The sequence below is a fragment of the Mytilus edulis genome, chromosome 8 (genome assembly GCF_963676685.1).
Source record: "Mytilus edulis chromosome 8, xbMytEdul2.2, whole genome shotgun sequence".
Taxonomy (NCBI): Eukaryota; Metazoa; Mollusca; class Bivalvia; order Mytilida; family Mytilidae; genus Mytilus; species Mytilus edulis.
Window position 1 is genome coordinate 16,344,370 of NC_092351.1, and position 21,187 is coordinate 16,365,556.

The window sequence follows — 21,187 nt, forward strand, 5'->3', positions numbered from 1 at the left end:
AGCACGTTACAATATTTATGGTCATAAAAATGAACTGTCATAAAAAAGAAAAATATGAAGGTAAAAATTAATAGCGTTTAAAATAATTTTAAAGTATGAGAAATAGCTTTGGAATATGTTATGTTTTAAAATGTAAGTAGTACGTTCTTTAATTTGTTGCTTTAAAAAAATGTTTATTTGAAATTTCTATAACTTCTACAGATCTATAGAGTGAAGTTTCTCGTAATTTTCTCGTTATTTATGGAAGACTGTTTTTTCTAGATTACCATTAAGTGCAATAAAATACCGTCTCCTATAAAACTTTGGTATTTTTTTAAACGAGCATTCTTCCTTGTATAAGCATGGAGATCAAGTATTCGCCACTCTTATTAAGTAACTGGAGTATTGTCGAGGTTATATACTATATACTTTATATGAAGTTGTGCTCCTATTATGTATAATTTATTGATTCAATTTACCTGTAATATTCTTTCTTTTCCGCAGTAGTGAATTATTCAATAAAAGATGAAAGGTGCACAAATAATATTTGTCAACCTTTGAAGCTCATATGCCCATGCAACCGATAGCAGCGACGGGCCAGCTTAAATATCCTTTCAAGTTGTATTAAGATTTAAAATGTTTAAATCGATCGAAAAAATGTGTATCTTGATAAGAAAAACTTGGTGACATTGGACTAACGTTTATGAGAAATGACAAGATAGCGATTAGTCTATTATATATTTAATAAGGTGATCAGGTGTGGGGTGAATTTGTTCTATTTAGATCAGGTAAAAAGACCATTTGTCTACACGTGAATGAAATCAACAAAGACTGACGCGAATTACAGCTGCGCGATGGATTGGTTCATTGGGTTTTTCACCTTAATGTTGTAACTCAATATTGTGACTAATTTAAAATTGTGTTTCGTCAACTGCAAGTCGATTTTATATAAAAGATTTTTATTTCGTTTTTCAATCTGTAATGTGGATTTTACATACCTTATTTCGTAGTTTAATATACGCAGAAGCTAATTAAACGTTCAAATTGCATGCGTATTACCAAGGCTACTACATATTACAGAACAGGACAAAAGTGTCACTTTGTGGATGCTATCTTTTTTTTTTAATTTGTCTTTGTGAAGTGCGTGAATTTGATTTTGGATTTACACATGAAATTTAATACTAGGAGGCAGCTTGATTTACAACTTCTCTAATATTTTTAATTCAGACGGCTCTCTAATGACTATTTGAGCGGAATGTGGAAGACTGTCATTTACATGGTTGATAAAGGGATATGACGAGATGTGGAATGACTGGCTATGTGTATGTTTGTCGGTTTGTCTGTACCTTCCATTAGTCAGGTGTAATACGCCAGGTAAGTGTATCTTGACTCAATATAAATAGAAAGAATATCGTAAACATTTATTGATATGTCAGGTATGTAAGATTGAATAATATTTGCTGTAATTTCATGTGGAAAGCTGTTACATACATATTTAATAGAAAACCGATAGCATGTCAACTGTTACACTATGCAACGGATATATGAGATTTATAGGCTGTTCAAACTATTTTTTTGTAAGAAACGCCATTGTGCATTTGAGTGCATCTGCTGACATAACGAATAATAATATAATGTTAGAACATAGTTAAAATATAAGGTCTACTTAGATACCAGCTAGATTTATCTTTGTGGAATGTTAATCCTCTTATATCCTGATAAGTCCGCATTGACCGTAAAGGTTTAAGAAAGTCTAGTACAAGACGTCTAGTATAGCAGTCCCTAGTACACATGAAATACGTCTAGTATAGCAGTGCTTGGTACATGCATAGTATAAGAGTCAATATGTCATAGAAGCAGCATTTTTGACATTAAAAAAAAAAAGTCATACACAAATTTCTCCATTGAGTTTTGAGATAAAATGTCCCTTTGGTATCTTTCGCTTCTCTTTTCCCTCTCAGTTGCTTAAAATTAATTCAAAGGTATAATGTCAACGGAAAACTATCAGTATATGGTAAGTTTTTAAAAATCGGAAAAACAATAAAGATATAAAAATGTCATTTGCTTAATTGATTTAAAACACTTTTGCTTTCAAATTACTAGAAGATTAAACTATGCCAGTAGAATTACTAAGGGTAGATAATTTTCTACTTGTCATTAAAAAAAACGCCATGACAAAGCAAGACTAGTATCTACAAGAACGTAGAGAACAATTAAAGCTAAAAGTCAAAACAACGACGTCAGACTTTTTGAATTGTTACTGATCAAACATATCTTAAATCTTAAATAAAAGAGGTTATTGACAAATCTTAGATAAAATTATCGTATACTTATAAGTATCTTGTATTTACAATATGATAACAAGTTTCTTTAAAGTCTAGTTCAAGAAGTTTTGTCCATACAATTTGTCAGTTATAACTTTAATAAATTAAGTGACAAAATTTTGTCGTTCAGGAGAAATGACATATTAAATGATACAATATGAGATGCATTGATTTATTGTAGAAACTAAAAATCCCGTAAAAAGACAAATGTGCACGGATTCTTCAAACTTAAAGTGTTGCCATGTGTATTTACAATTTGTTCAATGGCCTACTGTGGTCTACATTTATATTTACCTAATGATGACGTCATGTTCAACTTGCTTCTTTTAACCAGTCTTTTCTCTACAGGGTTTTGCTAATCAAAAAGAAAGAATTTTGAATTTTTCTTTTGATAAGCTAAGGCTCATACTAGCCGTATGAAAAACGCATATTGATGGGTTATTTTATGATATACGCCCAGTGATAAAAAAAATGAATTTATAACCTAGATGAAAGCACAAAATGGACAAGGAGAAGGGGTGTGTAAATTTTACAGCCACCGGAAAACGAGCGCATGTTAAGTAGGGTGATAAATTAAGCCTGACAGCGATTCACCTATTCACCTTTCTGAAGAGTGGTTGCTTAGATATCTTGTACATCCCAAGTACCAAGGATCTAACGTTCGCAGTCAGACTGGTCGGACATACATTAAAAAATAAATATAAGGTTTATAAACTGTAGACACATAGGGTATTACACTTGAAATCCTAGATAAGAAAGAGTATGGGGAAACCATGCCTTTTTTTATATATGAGATGTCAATCTTTATTAATAACATTTAACTACGGACTTAAAATCAAATGTGGTATAGCTATCCGAATATGTAAGATGACGAAAATAATATTAAAGCATGTATATATAAAACACAATTCAGTAATAACAATCTTCAAGAAGCCTATAACATAGTATACAATGCTATTTTGATGCACATGATAAGAATGTCTTTTACTCCCATATTTATTTATTTAATTTTTTTTTTCGGGGGGAGGGGGGTATATCCTTTTATAGATGTATTGTTTAGAGGATCTGAGCATTGAAAAGCTATCAAAATACGAAATATGTAAAAAAAAAAAAAAAAAAAAAAAAGAGTTATACACATTTATATACTTATTTCCTTTTTCTTTCATATTTTATTACGTTTGTAAGTTTTTGTATTTTGTTCTTTTTGGAATGTTTTGAGACCAATAGAATTCTACCTAAATAGATACGAAGGGGAGGAAATAATGGTATGCTCTTTATTGGAAATATGTATTTCCTTTTGAAGGATATTGGGTTTAAAAGTACATACCATGGAGTGTCAAAATACGAACATTTGTTGTTTTTATTGTGTCTGCCTCTTAGCACTGAGTGGACTTCCTGTTTCGTTAAAGACTTTGGATTAAATACCTTTTTCCTATTGTATTTATCGGCAGATGTCTGCTTTATATCTTTAAGTTTGATCACTGAAATAGTGCTTAACAGTTTAACAGCCTGAAGTGTAGAAAAAGTTATGTTTTAAGACTCTAGAACTTAAATAAACAACGTCATTTTCTGAATTTCAATTTCAAAAGAACAAAAAAAGTATTAAAATTATTCAACATATGTCAACTGTAGCCAATAGAGAAGAATAAGTGGCCTCTCTTTCTTTAGAAATTTTATCAAATAAAAAATCAATCCGTTTTATGCAACCTGCGGGAGCGTTTTAATGCATATTTTTTCTCCTTGTTCATCCTGTTTGATGTACACTTCTAGCGAAAGCTATAATTGCGTGCTTTTCTGATCATAGTCACATCGTTAGGCTTGTGATCACAGATGTAGAATGAAGCCTAATCGAACCGATATGATATGGGGAATTAACATTTGGGTGCACTATATTTTCATATTTAAACGACCACCAAGTCGTTTTGGGGTATAGATTTTTCATGTTACACCTATGTCGGGATATGAAAAGGACAACGTATATCATGTCCCAGGTTTCACTAAATTGTTATCTTTTTGGATTTGGTAATAAAGTATGTCTTTAACCCTCGCTTAATAAATGGGCATCTCTTTAATTAATGAAAAATCTCGTAGCACAGTGTATGTCAGACCATTAAGTGTATCAGAACGAGGAAGGGAAATATTGTTACGAGTTTTTATTAGCAATGGTGTTGTGTTTGTTGGTTTATTTGTTAAATTGTGTTTTATAAATTTCATTGTTATTATTATAAAGGTTGCCGTTTCCCCATCTCTTTATTTCTGATTTCCAATTTGTTCATATTATAGTTGATAAAAAGAAACTCATTCCATTTCGGTGTCAAATCAGGGAAAAAGCTCAACAGTTTCCTTTCATTGTTTTACAGATTTATGCTAAAGTTCAAATAGTTTAGACCAACTGAGAAGTTAACGTTATTTGCAGATTCTAAAAACATCATCTTAAACAAATTAATTAATCAATCCCTTTCCAATAGCCCTTGTCAAATACTTTAGATAAACCGTTAAATCTCCTCCTTGATCTTCAATGTTTTTTTTAACAAATATTGACTTTTCTTCCATTAAAATCTTCAGTTTACATGTTTATCAAGTTGTTAGTAGAGGACTTTAACATGCTATTGTTACCGAGTATAAATGATTTTTAAGCAGCCATTGATTTCCTAAGCAAGACAAATTATAAACATCCTATGTAAATACTGTACTATTTAATAAGATGGGCACAGTTATAATTGTCAATTAAATTGATACTCAAGTGTTTGTTGACTCTAATGTCTAAGTACTGTAACTAAACACTCTGTTTGGAAAGGCGGGTGTATGACTATTTTTTTATTAGGTTAAAAACAAGGCATTAATTGTGCATTTTATATGCAATAGTGAAAAATGTATGTGTGAATGTTTCAACACTAAAAAAGACTTGAACATATGTAAAAGTTCACAGAAATCCATTATGTTAACACATATTATATGTACTTTATGGGTATTTACCCTTTCACGTCTATATAAACTAGTATTGACTCATCCACGTGTCAATGCCTGTCCTAAAAAGATTTTCCCTATTTTTCGAAAAACACATAAAGTCAGGAGCCTGCATTTCAGTGGTTGTCTTTTTTTCATATCTATCATATTTGTTTTTCGTTCGTTTATTGTATTGTTATAAATAATGATTAGGCCGTTACTTTTCTGAATTGGACTTTTGTTTATAGTCGACTATACAGTACTGTTTTTTTCTCTTAGTTAAAGGTCGTACTGTTGCCTTAAACTGCTTGATGATTTTTAAACTTTGGTGGATAGATGTCTCAGTGGCAATCATGCCACATCAGCTTATTTTTATATACTGTATAGGAACCCGGCAGATTGTATTGTAAAAGACCGTTACTTATGTTGACTTTTGAATGTCTTGTTCGATATGTGTCGTTGGGTTGCCATCTGGTGTACGTTTATAGAAAAGACCATGAAAAGGCAGTTAGTACATTTTGAAAAAGTATTTCATCATTGGCAGAAATCTTGTATTCATGGGTATCACTATATGAACACGACATAAATAGATTTTAAGATGCCACGTCTGACGTACCAACGTATAAGCCTTGTATCTTTGATGAGTTTTCCCATATTTCTATAATGTTAAAGGTTGCAGACTTAAAACATGATCATTAACACTAACAAAAAAAATCAGATTATATCACCATCTTACTTACAAAAATGTCAATATTTCATAGATATAGTTATAGTTACCTAACAAATCAGCTATTTGTGAAAAGGGTGGTTTGCATCTGCTGTGATTATGAGTTCATCTTCGTGCATTACCCCAAAATTAATTTAATCCTGGACCAAGACATCAGTTCATTTTGTTAAGAAGGCTTTTAGCTGAAACGGCTTACGTTCATTCATCCGTACCGTATCTGACAGTACCTGGTGTGAATTTACCTACATTAGTAGCTTATTTTATCTTCTACCTGAATACGCAGTCGGATATCAAATTCATCTAAATTAAAAACCTATAACATTATTTTATGATGTATTTTGGCGGTTTGTATCATTAAACAGGACATAAAAGACAATATGGCCACACAGTAAAAATAAACATTTCATTCATTAAACGATTCGTCGCCAGCGTGAGCTCGGAATGTCAACTATGCAAGCAGGTGGATATTGACAAGGATGTGCATTTCAGCAAAACTGAAAAGTAAACATAACACGATTGACCCTTGGTATTTCAAATTCAATTGACACTGACGACTTGATAATTTTGACACTCTTGTAAACCTCTTACTTTGAAAGAAATGGAAATTAGTGTGAACACCTTGCATCATCATAAAATCAGATTTAGGAGAACTGGACAAAGGTTTTAAGAACCCTTTTCATTCAATTGATACCGTGTCAATCTTAGTAAACCCTTACCAATTAAAAATTCATTTGCAAATCATTTGCTGGCAAGTGGAAGCAGATGTTTATTGAGACATAAGCCACAAATGTTCAATACAGATTAAATGACTAATTCTCACGTATAATTTATGTTTTACAAAAGGTACATTCAGTAGAACAATTAAACCTCAGTGGAGAAAACATTAGAAAACCTTGCTACAGTTTTATAGAATAATGCAATGACTTTTCTGAGTCGGTTGTTCATTGTATTGTTGTCATCGTGATGCTTTCTTTTTGTTCGCAATATGAATTAAAAGGTATGATGAGTAAAAATTAATGAGGCAGCAACCAAAATTAATAAAATAACCAAAACGTCATATAACAGGCTTCAGACTATAAAAAGGTGAATGTCAAGCTGTAAATCGTTCGGAGTTTATAAATATTGTGAATAAATATAACAGAAACTAGCAAGCATATTCCATGAACAACAAATTCTAACAATAAAAACTCTAAAAATAACATACCTTAATTACACGATGGGTGCCACATGCGGAGCTGCATACCCTTTCGGGCACATTATAGATCACCTTTACGTTTTTGTGGTTCATGATGCTCAGTCTTTAGTTTTCTATGTTTTGTTTTTTATATTGTTGTTTGTCTTTCTGGTCCGCATTCCCTTCTTATGCCATGTCATTGTCAGTTTATTTTGTTCTTATGAGTTTGAATGTCCCTTTAGTATCTTTCACCTCTTTTTCACAAAGATCATATAAACTTCTTTTGAAAGGGTTTTAGTGACATTGTTATAGATCTGTTACAACAAATTAGTTTGTATCTTATTCTGATTGCTTATACACAGTGTAATATGTCATTTGATTTAGCTATTTGTAAAAAAAACATAAGAATAAAATTTGAAATAGGATAGTATTTTTTGTGCTGAGTTGCTTTGTAACCTGTCATTTTTGTATTTTTAGATGGAACTTATACACTGTCTGTTCCGAAAGTCTATGTTGCCTTCTCAGAAGATCTCTATATCAACTACACAACACCACCAACTGTATCCCTTCCAAATGCTTACATCCGAATACTGGCTGGAGCACAAGGAACAAAGAAGGAGATTACAACACGTCCTCTAGAAGTTGGAAAGCCAGCTGGACAAATAAAGATATCTTGTGGGGAAGTAGAGTATGCTGCTATTCATTATATCGAACTGCACATGTATGTTGGAGGACCTTTGCTTACTACAATTTCTTTTCAAGTCACGTGGCCAAAAGTTCAACTCATCTTCACTCCATCTCACCACATAGCACAAACAAAACCATTGACTATGTGGTATACGTCAGAAGCTAAATGTAAATCACCCGTGAAACGCCATAGTTTTCATCTAGATTTAGAGTATACCAAGGACGACGAAACTTCTACCAAAAAACTTACTTTTGGAATAAAAAATACGAAAGTGTTCAACGAAATAGACTTGAAAATAGGAAGCGTTGAGTATACATGTGAAACTTTTGAAGTTGCAGGACGTTATATTGCCGTTTTACGTAATACGTATGACGATTCGGAAGTTATAGCTCAGTCAAACATTCTTCATGTGCAATGGAGTACTGCTTATAGAATAAGTATTTATTCTTCTAGTGTTTTTCCATGTGAAGGTCATTTATCTGTGAAGTATGTACAACCTACTTGTCCAGGAAATAGGGACCAGCTCCGAATGTACTACCTTCGTCGTACCTTGACAGGATCCCCAGCAGTGCCTCTAAACCGTATATACGTCACAGAAAAGCCAGCATTCAACAACCAATCATCTGTTTTGTTTCCTTGTGGTTATTTTGACGCCAAAGCAGTTGGGTATTGTTTTGTCTACGTCAATATGGCATCTGACGGATCTGTAACTGAGCAGGACGATGTATGCATTTCCGCCCACCCTAATACAGGTAAGTTTAAGGCATCAATTTTCTTTCATGATTTATTCTTAAATAAAGCCTTCAAAACATACTGAGATTTTCCTTTAAAATGTTTTAAAAGTTTTAAATCAAATGTCAGTAGTTAGTTTTATTGAAATTAAAAGCACTATTTACGTAATTCGAATACTGATTTTGTTTATTTGTCTATAGTGTGTACAAACAAGTTTTAATCAGATATTAATCACATTTTTCTTTTCTTGATTAGAAATCAAATTCAAATGCAATACTTTGACATAGCCAATCAATTTTCTGTAATTTAAACATTTTATGTAACATGAACATAAAAGATAATTATATGACGTAAATATATTAACTTCGATTTAGTTTTTTTTCTTTCCTTAAAAAATTGATATGGAAGCTAAATTTTCATTTCTCGTATATCAATTTATCTGTAATGACTTGGTCCTAAATATCACATATATGGCTTCATATAAAGTTCTCAAATAGTCAGGAAACGGCAAAAATAATCAGCTGTCTGAGGCTTCATATAAAGTACTTAAATAGCCAGGATACAGTAAAAATAATTAGCTGTCTTTAAAGCCATGTTTATGTTCATCTTTCTTGGAAACTGAAGACAAAATCATCCAAATTAGAATGACAAATTATTCTTGGACTTCGTATTGAGGAAACAAGAGGTTCCTTTTGAATTTATTTACTTTTAAAAATCACTAAGTGAAGACAACTTGTTAATAAAAACTTTTTTAAAAATATGCCAGATTGCTGAGCATTTTGAACATGGTTTGATGTAGAAAAGGACAGTTTTGTATAGCATCTACCCTTCTTGTTCCTTCTAAATAATTCCATTCTGGCAATTACAACGTGATAATATGAAGCCATTGATAGTTTTTGATGACCAGGTTAATATTATAGTTGACAGATTGACAATTATTGGGTGTCTTTGTTGTAATCTGCAGCAGGTTCAAGTCAAGATGGAAAGTCAATATTGTGTTTGTCTAGCAAAGAGCTTAATATTGATTTCATAAGGACAAGCAACATATTATTTCAAAACATGTTAACCTATCGATGTTTAAGAAGATTATTGGCACTTTAACTGATAAATATGGTGCTCTGTGATTTTAGTTATCTGATCGTGAATATTACTTGCCAATCACATCAAATGTCGATATCCGAAAGATTAACTCATTTTGTTGTAGATATACCTTGCAACTGGCTACTTTGTTTTACGTTTTAAATCATAATGTAGAGACTGCACAATCCCTTCTTGTAATAAAACACTTTAATTATGAACAGTTTTTGTCGAAGAACGATCTTAAAAATCTTAAATCCACTTAGAGTATGTGTAGACACTTCTTTAGACAAACAAAATTATAACGTAAAATCTATAATATAAATTATAATCAAATAAAAAAAAATGTATTTAAAGAAAATATTTTAAATGCATTAGTTGGAATTTCCCATTGAGATAATTTCTTATTAAGATATTCCAGTAGTAACGGTCTGCTCCGGAAATTCTATACATTATATGCGGAAATCGACAGTAATAAAATTTATTTAAAGCGAACAACTTTCAAATTCTTCAGAGTTACAGTATACTAAAATCGAAATTAAAGAAATATAAATCACCCAAATATCCTTTTGCAATCAGATAAAATCGTCTGTACACTGTATAATCGTCACATTTTATCGCTAGAAAGTATTACATAGTATCTAAATTAGAAAAGTTTTCGTTGATGTAATCTGTATTTTCACCATTTTGCATAAATGCAATTCCACTATTTTTACCTTTATTTGTTTGTTTATGTACTAACTTTGATATAAGAGCAATAACCGATAAACAGATATTTTCACTTTTAGGTGGTTATCGTTAAAGAAAGCAAAAAAAAGAAAAGGGTTATATATTTCTTTGCTATAGATTTAAAGTAAACAATAACAAAAATGTACTATTCAAATGATATTTAACAAGATCCTCTTCAAATGATGAATGATCTTAATACTAATAGATCACCCATATGTCACTTACCTCAAATACATTTCAATTTATTTAAATTAGCCACAAATAATAGTTAATATATTATAATTTATGGGCGATTTCAATATGAATACGTTACCCGGACGTTTCAACTTATCCAGGTGCTTTTTACCGCTATATATGTTATTATCTTTATGAAGTCAATACAGTGTTTCATACACTACAGTGTTTCATACACCTTCGTTTTTATAATATTTAAATAATTTATTTTACTTTTCGCCTCATTTAACACCTCTCATGGGATCATTTTGAGTAAGTAAAAAATAAAATAAATATGTTGTATTTTTTGCATGATTTTCTATGTTGTTATCAATATATTATTTACGCTTTTTACAACCTGCATTTAAAAGTATTCCCAAGGAAGGAAAGTTAATGGAGTGTTTCAAATACATTAATTTATGGTTTTGTTGTCTATTTTTTTACCAACTAGAAGACGTATTTTAAATAAATATATTTAATGGTAGTTAACGAGGAACATCAAATGTGTTCGGCCTTGTAAAGAAACAAACGAATTCGTCATAGATGATACTATTTTTATATATATTTTTATATACTAATGACGTCCCTTTTTCCAAACACAGACATAAACGAATGTTATAAATTTTACTCCACCTTCTCCAAAAACATCAAACTGAAAGAAATAATGCAAAACAGGTTACATGATATAAATTTGTCATCGTCAAAGCCCAGTATGTGTTTCCAATTTCCGAAAAGAATGATGAATTATCTTTGAGATTTTTTCTTTTCCTCTAAAGATTTATGATTTCTCGTATGGCTTATTTTTTTGAAACAAGATTTGATCTTCTGACATTAAAAAAATATGTCAAAGCGTATTAATATTCCGAATTAAGAAGCAAGTCTACGAAAATAAATAGTATCTGAGATTTGAAAATAATGTTATACCTATGTCTTTTGAAATTGGAGTTCCCAATCTTCCTGCTATTTTCATTCTGCTTGAGTACTTTCCCGGTACACACCTAGTCATTAAGATTATCATTATGTAGATATTGCATGTGGTTCCCACTTTATTGTTCTGCTTCGTGCACTGGGTCGATTGATTGGAAAATCAATACGTGATTAAAAAGTATATTGATTGCTTGAGATTGTCATACATGTTGACACTTTACATTAATGTTGTACTTTATATATTTTACTTTTACGATTAGCAGATACTGTCATCTAAACTTTCAACAGATACCTCGCTGTTAATTTATCTTCAGACAGACATTTCTCAAGTGATTAAATGATATCTATATACCTCAATTTAATTTGTATTAAGAAAAAACCATTTCTGATATCAAGTTGAAACTTGTAATAACTTATAAGGGATATTGCCAGATATAAAATCACTGAAACTATTGGTGATTATACACAATCACTAATTATTTTTTTTTGTCAATACAGTGTAAACCAGGAAAAATCAGAATGTCCCAAAGGTATTTCTAAACAAATAAAATAGTTATGGTTATTATAGTGACTGATTTGATGTCACTCGGAACTGAATTATTCAGTCTGTTCTACAAGTTTTCGCCCATTTGTCATTTTCACCATTCACAACATACACGTAGGTGAAGGATAAATTATCAATGTTCTCTTATTGTTTTGTATTCCAAAGTACCCTGTTCGCCAAGAACTATGATTGGTGAAACGGCTCTTTACAAGGAAATCTTTAATAACTGATAGGTCGAATTTGTCGTAGTGTTAGTTGAATTCTTATTGTGCCTGCGATTATAATTTTCTATCTCATGTTGATGAGCTTTTAAACCATATTTTGCTGTATTCAGTGTCCTTTCCTTGGTCGGGTTTTCAATATGTTTATGTCTTTTCATATATGACACATTTATATCTTTGATTTTATCAAGCAGCAATAATTATTTTACTTATTCAATGCCTCCTTTTGTTATTTCTAATTGTTGTAGATCATACATGTATCTACTGTTGTGTTTGTTGTCTCTTTTAAATTTTCGTAACTTCTTTATTTTGTTTATCATTATCAATGTCAATATCACACAATGTTATCATAATGTCGTATATTAGTATAAGAGAGTGACGAAGAATACCAAAGGAATATCGATACCAACAAGTCAAAAACGAATTGACACCGAAAAAAGACAAAAAAACAAAAAAACAGTATGCGATACGCAACATACATAACTGAAGACTGAGCAACACGAATCACCGAATCAAAAGAAGGGTAAGCAGAACCTGCTCCACAAAAGAATAATGTTACCAAATGCATGTTAGTTAATTTTGTTACTAAAACAATTCTAAAGTGATCTACACGAAAAATCCACAACTTGAATGAAAAATAATGGTTCAATTAGTGTGCCGTTCAAATTAACAACTTAAAATCTTTTTTAATCAAACTTACAATTATTTCCAGTTTTGCCAATAGATGGTAAATGGGCAGTGTGGTCTGAATGGAGTACATGTAGCGTTACATGTGGTACTGGCAAGCGGAGTCGTGGAAGAACATGTACAGATCCCGAACCTGCCAATGGAGGGAGATTCTGTAATGGGTTCCCTGTAGAGTTCAGACCATGTGTAATGGAGTGCTCAGGTAAGGATATAACTGCCTGCACATCATATAATGGGAAAATCATATAAGTTGGATATGCACAATATTTACCACCTTGTACATAGATTAATTCATCATAGATACCATAGATACCAGGATAGAAATTATATAATTGCACCAGACACGCGTATCGTCTACATAAGACTCATTAGTGACGCTCAAATCAAAAAGTTTAATTAGTTTAAACAATATTTTATCAAATAAATTGAATTGTATTGGGCAACAGGCATAGCCCATGTAAGCCCTCTCCACAAAACAAGGTACAATATATTACATTCAAACAAAGCAACACATCACATCGAAAAGTGTTTAAAAGACGAAATAAAGTACGAAGTTGAAGATCATTGAAGACCAAAATTTCCTAAATGTCATGCATAAAAAGGTAGACGAAAAAGAGCAGAACTCGTTATGGAAATGATAGTTTCAATACTACAGGAATAACTCGTAATTAATGTTTTATATACTATTATTGCAACATAAATCTGCAATATATTTACAAATATGTTTTATATTCAATTAACAATGTTTTGAAAGGTATAAACACATTTCATGCATTTAATGTAAACATTTAACTTTTATAATTCACTTGTACACCTTGAACTTGTCAAGAATTATTGAATTAAAATCTGAACCACTAATCGGTCATACATTTTGAAGTTTATAAACGTAATGGCAGGCTACATAGATTCAATGGACAAATAGCGCCGATTTATGTTAAAAGAGACAAATAACCGACAACATTGAGCATTGTATGTTAAATGTATAAAGACTACGATGGTGTAATCATGGAAGATTTATATTTACTTCCATGGTGTAATATTCCAAAAGCGTAAATTGAAAAAACAATTTAGGATCACATTCCTTTGTCGGATAATGAATGATATACTTTATTGGGAAACTTATTCAGTGTAATTTGCAATTTGTGGATTATTTCTGTATACATAATGTTTATTTTAAGATATTCGTTGTGCTATTATTGTATACCATATAAAGTCGGGTCTTTTCGAACTTTCTTTAAACGTAATTCATTCAGCATTTACAAGGAAAATATTGTATTATATTAAAGCGTTTCTTTGTGCTGAGGGTTCTTGCGTTCTGTACTGTATTTTGGTAACGAATTGTTGTCATTTTAATGACATTTATTAACATTTCCCTATAAACGGGATGTTTGGATAGCCATAAAACCAGGTTCAACCCACCACTTTTTCTTAAAATTTCCTGTACCTGTCAGGAAATTGGCAGTTGATAGTCCGTTTCTATGTATGTTAGCGTTTGTTTTTGTTACGCTTCAGTTTTTCTCTCCTCTTGTAGTTGTTGTTTCACTCGGTTTTAGTTTGCAACCTGTATATTTGTTTTCTCTCAACCGAATTATGACTTTCGAACAGCGGTATATTACTGTTGCCTTTAATTGATACACTACTTGTTCCTTTTTTCCTGAGATTTTTTTACTGATGCGCTTCCTTTCTTTTCTCTTCAATGAAAGGACGATGAAAGCTTAAGTTATACAAAGCAACGATATTCAAACAAACCAAATGACTAAGTAAATTATTGCATTGATACCGTTGAACCTTTATGCGCAATAGTAAAACAACAAATACCTGTTTTCCTTGATATGATAAAAATGAGCAATAAAGGAAAGTTAAACGAAGATATGCTCCTCAAGTGCTTACTTTATTTGGTCATTATCAAAATTTTTATTTCCCAGAGCGTCACTGATGAGTCTTATTTTTAGACGAAAAGACGTGTTTACAAACTTTAAACATGGTATTTTTTACGAGTGTTTTTTTTTCTATAAATGATTACATATCTTTCTTGACAATGGAAAATATATTTTCATATACCCAAATCTTATACTTTTGTTAATTCTAGTAGAAGATACAGTTCCGGATACACCACTCAAACATCTTCATTTAGAGGGTGGTTGTGCGTGTGGGGGATGCACTCTGAATGCTTCTAAAGGAGAAATTATTGGCACAGGAAGATGCAAAGGAATATCACAGTGGACTATATCTGTGGCGAAAGGACACATTATAATACTCAAATTTCAGTATTTTAACATTCTGATAGATGAGCAGTGGCTCCGTGTCAGAGATGGCGTCAAGTCAAATGATAACTTACTTGCTCAAAGTTATGGACTAATCAAAATTTCTAAAGTGGTGTCGTCCTCAAATAAGCTCCTTATTCAATTCAATACAAGATTTAATGTGTCAGTACCATTATTGTATCACCGTAGGCTTCTTGCTGTTGACCCACAAAGTAAAGGACTATTATCACATAAACTCTCATCATATGGGTTCATTGCCACATATAAGTCGGAAGGTAAGTCTGAAAATGACCAAATGTCTTAATATTAAATCTATTCGGTGTTCTTGTGGTAACATGCTTGCCACGAGTGCGGGGGTCGATCACACAGTCATACATAAACAACGTTGATGTAGGCAACTATGGGTCCATGGGCAAAAACCCATGCATACGCCCGTATAGTAACAATGAAAGAACATGACATGAAAAAATATAAAACGATTCATACGAGTAAACTTACGTCCTAAATTTATGACCAAACAACAAACGAAAAACAAATACTACATACTGCAACCAACGACAAACACTAAATTAAAGGTGACTTTTGACTCACACATAAAGAATGTGGCGGAGTTAAATATGTTTGCGAGCACTCAACCTTCTCCATTATTTAGAACAGTGTTACGTCAATAATAAAAGAAAAAACTGCAACATTATATTCATGAGTCTGTGTGCTAAAATACATAAATAAATTGACTGGATAAATCAGAGGCAACAGATGTTTACCGATATTCAAGTATCATAAATCTATTCAGGAGATGTAAGTCAAGGAACAGGAAGGGAATCGCAGGAGTGAAATATTTTTACCTTTCAAAAGAAAAAGAAAAAGCTTTTTTTATGCAATTCCTTATACTTCAAACACAAACTATACAAATTTACTTTCATGAAACAAAATTGCAACACCTAGATTGTCACAAACAATCCAAAAACATTATGCATGAAATAGTTTTACAATATCACCTTAAAACGAAACCGTACTTCATAAACTGCAAAAAAAAAAAAGATAATCAGAACTGCTTTCTGTCATGGGGTTAGACGAAATTGGATATTATATAATACAACGAATTGAGAATTTTGAGCATATTTTTCTAACAAAAGAAATATATATATATACAGTTTCGTATTACGAATGAAAAATAAGTGTTAAGTAATTCTAATATCTTAATGTGCATGTTCATAGTTGTATTTTATGTAATAGAAAACGCACGTAGTGTACTACTGAATATAAAAAAAAATACTTATATATCGACCACATAAACACACATGTACACAAAAGAATTATTTGAAATGTAATTGTATGTTCTGACATTATTGAAATTCTTACACAATTAAGTCAAGAGATAATTACGTATCAGATTAAAACGGTTAACTTAAGAAAGAGGACATTCGCATATTGTACATTTAAAGATCAGAAAGTGCCTTGATAAAACACAATTTACAATTGCAGACTAAACACGAACCCCACTGAAAAATAGCTTCCAAATTCACTTATGGTGTATTTCTTCTTCTTTTCAGTTGATAATTCATCATCGGTTGTTTTTGATACGATACCTTTAACCTCGCACCACGAGTCGAGTATCTGGGAGAGTACTATAACAATTGCTGGAATATCACTCTGTCTCACCGTAGTTCTCATATTATGTGTTCTTGCTATATATCATAAGTTTTTCTATCATAAGAAACATAAGTATTCAATGGCTGCCCACGAGGAAACGCCCACTCATATCGCCAAAAGTACCAGCATGCACAGTTCTCCTAGTCATCATAGTGCTGGAAGTGGTGTCGAAATTGACTATGACATGGAGCGTCCTTTAACAGGAGGTGGAAAGAAAAAGGACAGTAACGGCCGAGTGTCACGAGGTTCGTCTGTTTCAAGTAATCGTAGCGGATTAAAAGTGAAAGTAAAAGCAACCGTTGAATGTAGTCCTAAACCTATCCTGAAACAATATAGTCCGATGCCTAGTCCTAAATTAAATGCAATTAAAGATGATAGTTCAGAAAGACAAAGTCTGTTTAATACTAGTCCTTTATTAAATAGAAAACCTCGATCTCCGAAAGTTCATCCATCACCGCGATTTAAACATTCATCAAAAGCAAAGACACCAACATCCCCTGACAGTAAATATGATTTATTAATCAAGCGACGACGTCGAAGTAAAAGTGAGAAGGTAATTAAAGACATAGAAGAACGAATAGTCCCTGGTTCCGATGAGACCCCTGTTGTGGAGGAAAAGTCTTTTGAACCGGTCAAAAGTCCTGATTCATATGATACTTTAACTCCGACTAATTCTAAACCACCATGTGTTCAAAATGAGACAGAAAAACATGAAAGGGTGGATATACCACTTGTGTCATTAGCAAAGACAGAAGAAACAAGAAATCCTGCGTCAGGTGCTTCAGACGAATCGTCATCACCTGATAATATCGATCAAACTACGTCATTTATATCAGAAAAACGTCCACCAAGACCAACGTCTTTAACAGAAATTCATAAAAACTTTCCCTCGTCTAATTCTGTGTCTTCAGAAAAGAGAAGAAAGTATGGTGATAGGAACAAAGGATTACCACAACCCGATGGAGAAAGTCCAAAAAGTTCTTTGACACAATCGTCAAAGAATTCCACACCGAGAAGTGTTCATAGTTCTAAAAGTAAACTGACGTTGTCACCAAGTAGAAGTATCACCTCTGACAACCTTGAGATGGAATACGATGATTTCATTGATTATGACGACCCTTTATCTTACTTTGATCCTGAAGAATTGGAGAAATTGAAATGGAAAGGCGTTGAAAAGATCTCCCCTAAAACCAAAGAAGAAGAAGATTGAGTCTGAAGATAAATAGATTGTTATTGGTTACCACCTGTTTGTAACACAATAGATATGAAAATATCATTATATTCATAACATTTTACATATAAATCAGCTTTGAATTAATATGATAACATTGAGGACAAAACTGGCCAACCTTTTCATGAAGCCTTTTCGGAATACATATCATTTTTCTCGTGCCTTTTTGTCCTGGTGTGTCGTCAGTTTCTATTTTAAAGCTTATTTGTCTATTCCTATTGCGGCATAGTAAAAAAAAAGACACATTTTACCATATGCTTATAAACTTATTTTTTTAATTAATTTTGGGATATCACAAAAGTAATTAAGTGCAATGGGTTTTCAAGACCTCATGAATATTTGTATTTTGTTCTCATTATCATTTATACAGATTACCTTTTAGTTTTTGAGACATTTTAACATGCATGTAAAATTATATATATTTTTAATGAATCAAAAAGGACAATTGTCTCAGCAATGTCTACATAGTGTATAGCAAGATAAGAAGATGCAATAGAATGACAGATAACACTTTAATCAACAAAAATCGAGCGGACAAAAACAAGTCCGAGAACCAGTACACAGAAACATAGTTGAATAATAGGAGTTCTACCAAATCAGGGTTTGTGCTAATTTTTCTGGATTGTGGTCATTTCTTGTTCTTCTAGTTGCACGGGTCTGATTGTTGATATACAATATCTGGTTCAGTACTCAAATTGTAATCATAAGATATTAAATTTCTTTTAAATTTCACAAGAGAAACTGTTGGTTAACATGTATGCTTTAACGATACAAAATCTTTTCTGTCGTCAAATAATTCAAAATATGATCTCGTTTTTAGAAAAACTAGAGTTAAATACATGAGTTACGTCTCATTAATGAAGCATATTCGTCCACATTAAATTAAAGTCGCCTGTGCTTTTAAGAAAGTATTTTATCATATTGTATTTTTTTTACAGATACAAGTTACACTGAATAAGAGATTCTATATTGTTGTAATGAGTCTACATGTTTGTTGTTGGTTATAATGTTATCTTTTTTTTAAATTCTGCTATTTGCTTGAAACGGTTTTTGGATTTTCTTGTTCAAAATATGATTTGATCAAATGTATAATGAACACATTTTTATTTTTTCACATTTTGAAATTAATGTTCATATTAAGTACCGATGTATTTAAACGCTTTCGTTTCTCGGTGAGGCCAACAAAGGCAGGATTGTATGAAACAAAATATGTATACACAACTCATTGCTTTGTATGATTAACTTAAGTGCAATGTTTATCTTCTTAGCATTGTAGTACAATGCAAATAGCATTAAAAGAAAAATGAGAAAAAATACTCTTTTTGTCAAGTAAAATGAGGGCTACCGAGAAAATGATACGTTTGTAATTTTAATATTATCTTCAACTATCAACTTAAAAATGATAAATTACTTTTATAAGCGGTTGTTTTTACAAATAAAAATGTGTAATGCTTTATATTCATGTTGTTAATCATTGTGATATATATTTTTTTCTTATTATTTTCAGACATTTAAAAGTCTATCTTTATTGAAATTTGAAGAGACATACTTTTAAATGATAAAACTTGAGATGCAAGTTACTGCTAAATTTTTTGTGTGCATGCCTAAAGATGGTTGACGTTATTTATTTATATTTTGTTATAAATGATTATTAAAATTGAAACGTGTATTATAGTTTGTTTAGTTCAGTAACTGCCATTCAATATAATGAAAAATTACATTTAAAAACCACAAAACCCTGTAAAAAGTTTCTGTTAGAATGGACAATGAATTGGAGCTGAAACAATTTACAGATATAAATGATCAGAGTTTCAATGATCGAATATTTAAGACTTTTGCAATTTTGCAAGTGAAAAATTGAAAAGTAAAACACCTGTCTGCAATGCCAGTATATTGCCTCATTACTTTAGTTGATTAAATAAAAACTAGGTTTTTTTTTACACAATCTCCAAATCATTCTTACTATAGCATTTCAAGCAAATGAAGCTATGTACAATCAGAACAGAAAATAATTGAAAAATTGAAAATCACATCTAAAAGGATAACGACCTGTCCAATGTGCATATATAATGGTCTCTAGAATGATAATGATTTCATGTTTTGTTAACACAGTGACGCATTCAAATTATCCTAAATTCCTGCTATGTTCATAGCTCGGTTCATTGAATTTATTTGAAGTTTAGATTTTTATTAAGAAACACAATTTTTGACAATACAAGTTACTCACTAACTAGGTCACCTCAAAGTTTTAATTGGATATAGAAGTATAGTTATTTCTATACTTTTTTCATCGGGCATTATAACGCAGTCACGTCTGCTCAAAATTTGACGTAAGGAGCGTGTCATGCTTTCTGTAAAATGTAAAATCACAAAAATACTGAACTCCGAAGAAAATTCAAAACGAAAACTCCCTAATCAGATGGCAAAATCAAAAGCTCAAAAACATCAAACGAATGGATAACAACCAGTTAATAACACTTGCAACAACTTTTTTCGGGGGTTCGTAGGTGACCTGTTGCAATGAATTTTGTTTGCCTTTAATTTGCATGAACTATTTGTCGTCGGATTTAAAGCAAATAAATACATGTAAATAATCCACAGTTACAGAGAGGACAAATCTAAATGGTCGATTAATGAATAAAGACATAATTGAAATACTACCCTTGTGCGCACAAAGTGAGATAGCGATTCCGATAGTAAGCTACAAAAAAAGAAAAAAAAGAATGTTCTACATAAACAACTGGTTGCATATTGCTTCAATGAAACTGAAGTTTATAATAAAGGCATTTAAAGATTGGTTATGTTGAAACCCTTGATTATTATTTGAAAATATGATGAAAATCGTTATGTTCATGAGAAAAGTTAGCAAATTTCGGTAGACTGAAGGCTAAGAAATTTGGGTCTTTGGTGCACCCTCTAATCTAATTTATAGTTATTGCGTTTAAAGATCAGACACAGGTATGATTATGGGAAATGAGTGCTAGATGACGTTTTGGTTTTTGTATAGGATTGTATTCATATAGATGTAATTAAAGACTCCTTCAACACTGATTATTTTTTTAATGTTTAAA

General features: G+C 31.5%; 1 protein-coding gene across 9 annotated transcripts; it reads left to right on the forward strand.

Annotated features, from left to right (window-relative positions):
• Positions 1 to 333: 333 nt before the first annotated feature.
• Positions 334 to 19,783, forward strand: LOC139484936 (uncharacterized). 9 transcript variants are annotated; one of them, XR_011655201.1, is made up of 7 exons: positions 661 to 767; positions 1,207 to 1,353; positions 7,628 to 8,590; positions 12,994 to 13,170; positions 15,058 to 15,507; positions 16,786 to 18,574; positions 18,689 to 19,783. XR_011655201.1 is itself a non-coding variant. In XM_071268983.1 (6 exons), exons 2-6 carry the CDS (start codon positions 1,281 to 1,283, stop codon positions 18,093 to 18,095), a joined length of 2,973 nt encoding a protein of 990 aa, XP_071125084.1. In that variant the 5' UTR covers positions 661 to 767; positions 1,207 to 1,280; the 3' UTR covers positions 18,096 to 19,783. The 9 variants fall into 9 exon arrangements, 4 of the variants coding, with proteins under 4 accessions (XP_071125086.1, XP_071125084.1, XP_071125085.1 ...); XR_011655202.1 differs by having other exon boundaries at positions 334 to 1,353; positions 15,061 to 15,507; XR_011655203.1 differs by having other exon boundaries at positions 482 to 1,353; positions 13,006 to 13,170.
• Positions 19,784 to 21,187: the final 1,404 nt, after the last annotated feature.

What these genes read in the sequence shown, in the direction of transcription:
- LOC139484936 (XM_071268983.1), top strand. Translation starts at nt 1,281, where the DNA reads ATGTGGAATGACTGGCTATGTGTATGTTTGTCGGTTTGTCTGTACCTT. An exon ending in TTCCGCCCACCCTAATACAG is followed by an intron (nt 8,591 to 12,993) that starts GTAAGTTTAAGG and finishes AATTATTTCCAG; the next exon opens with TTTTGCCAATAGATGGTAAA. An exon ending in TGCCACATATAAGTCGGAAG is followed by an intron (nt 15,508 to 16,785) that starts GTAAGTCTGAAA and finishes TCTTCTTTTCAG; the next exon opens with TTGATAATTCATCATCGGTT.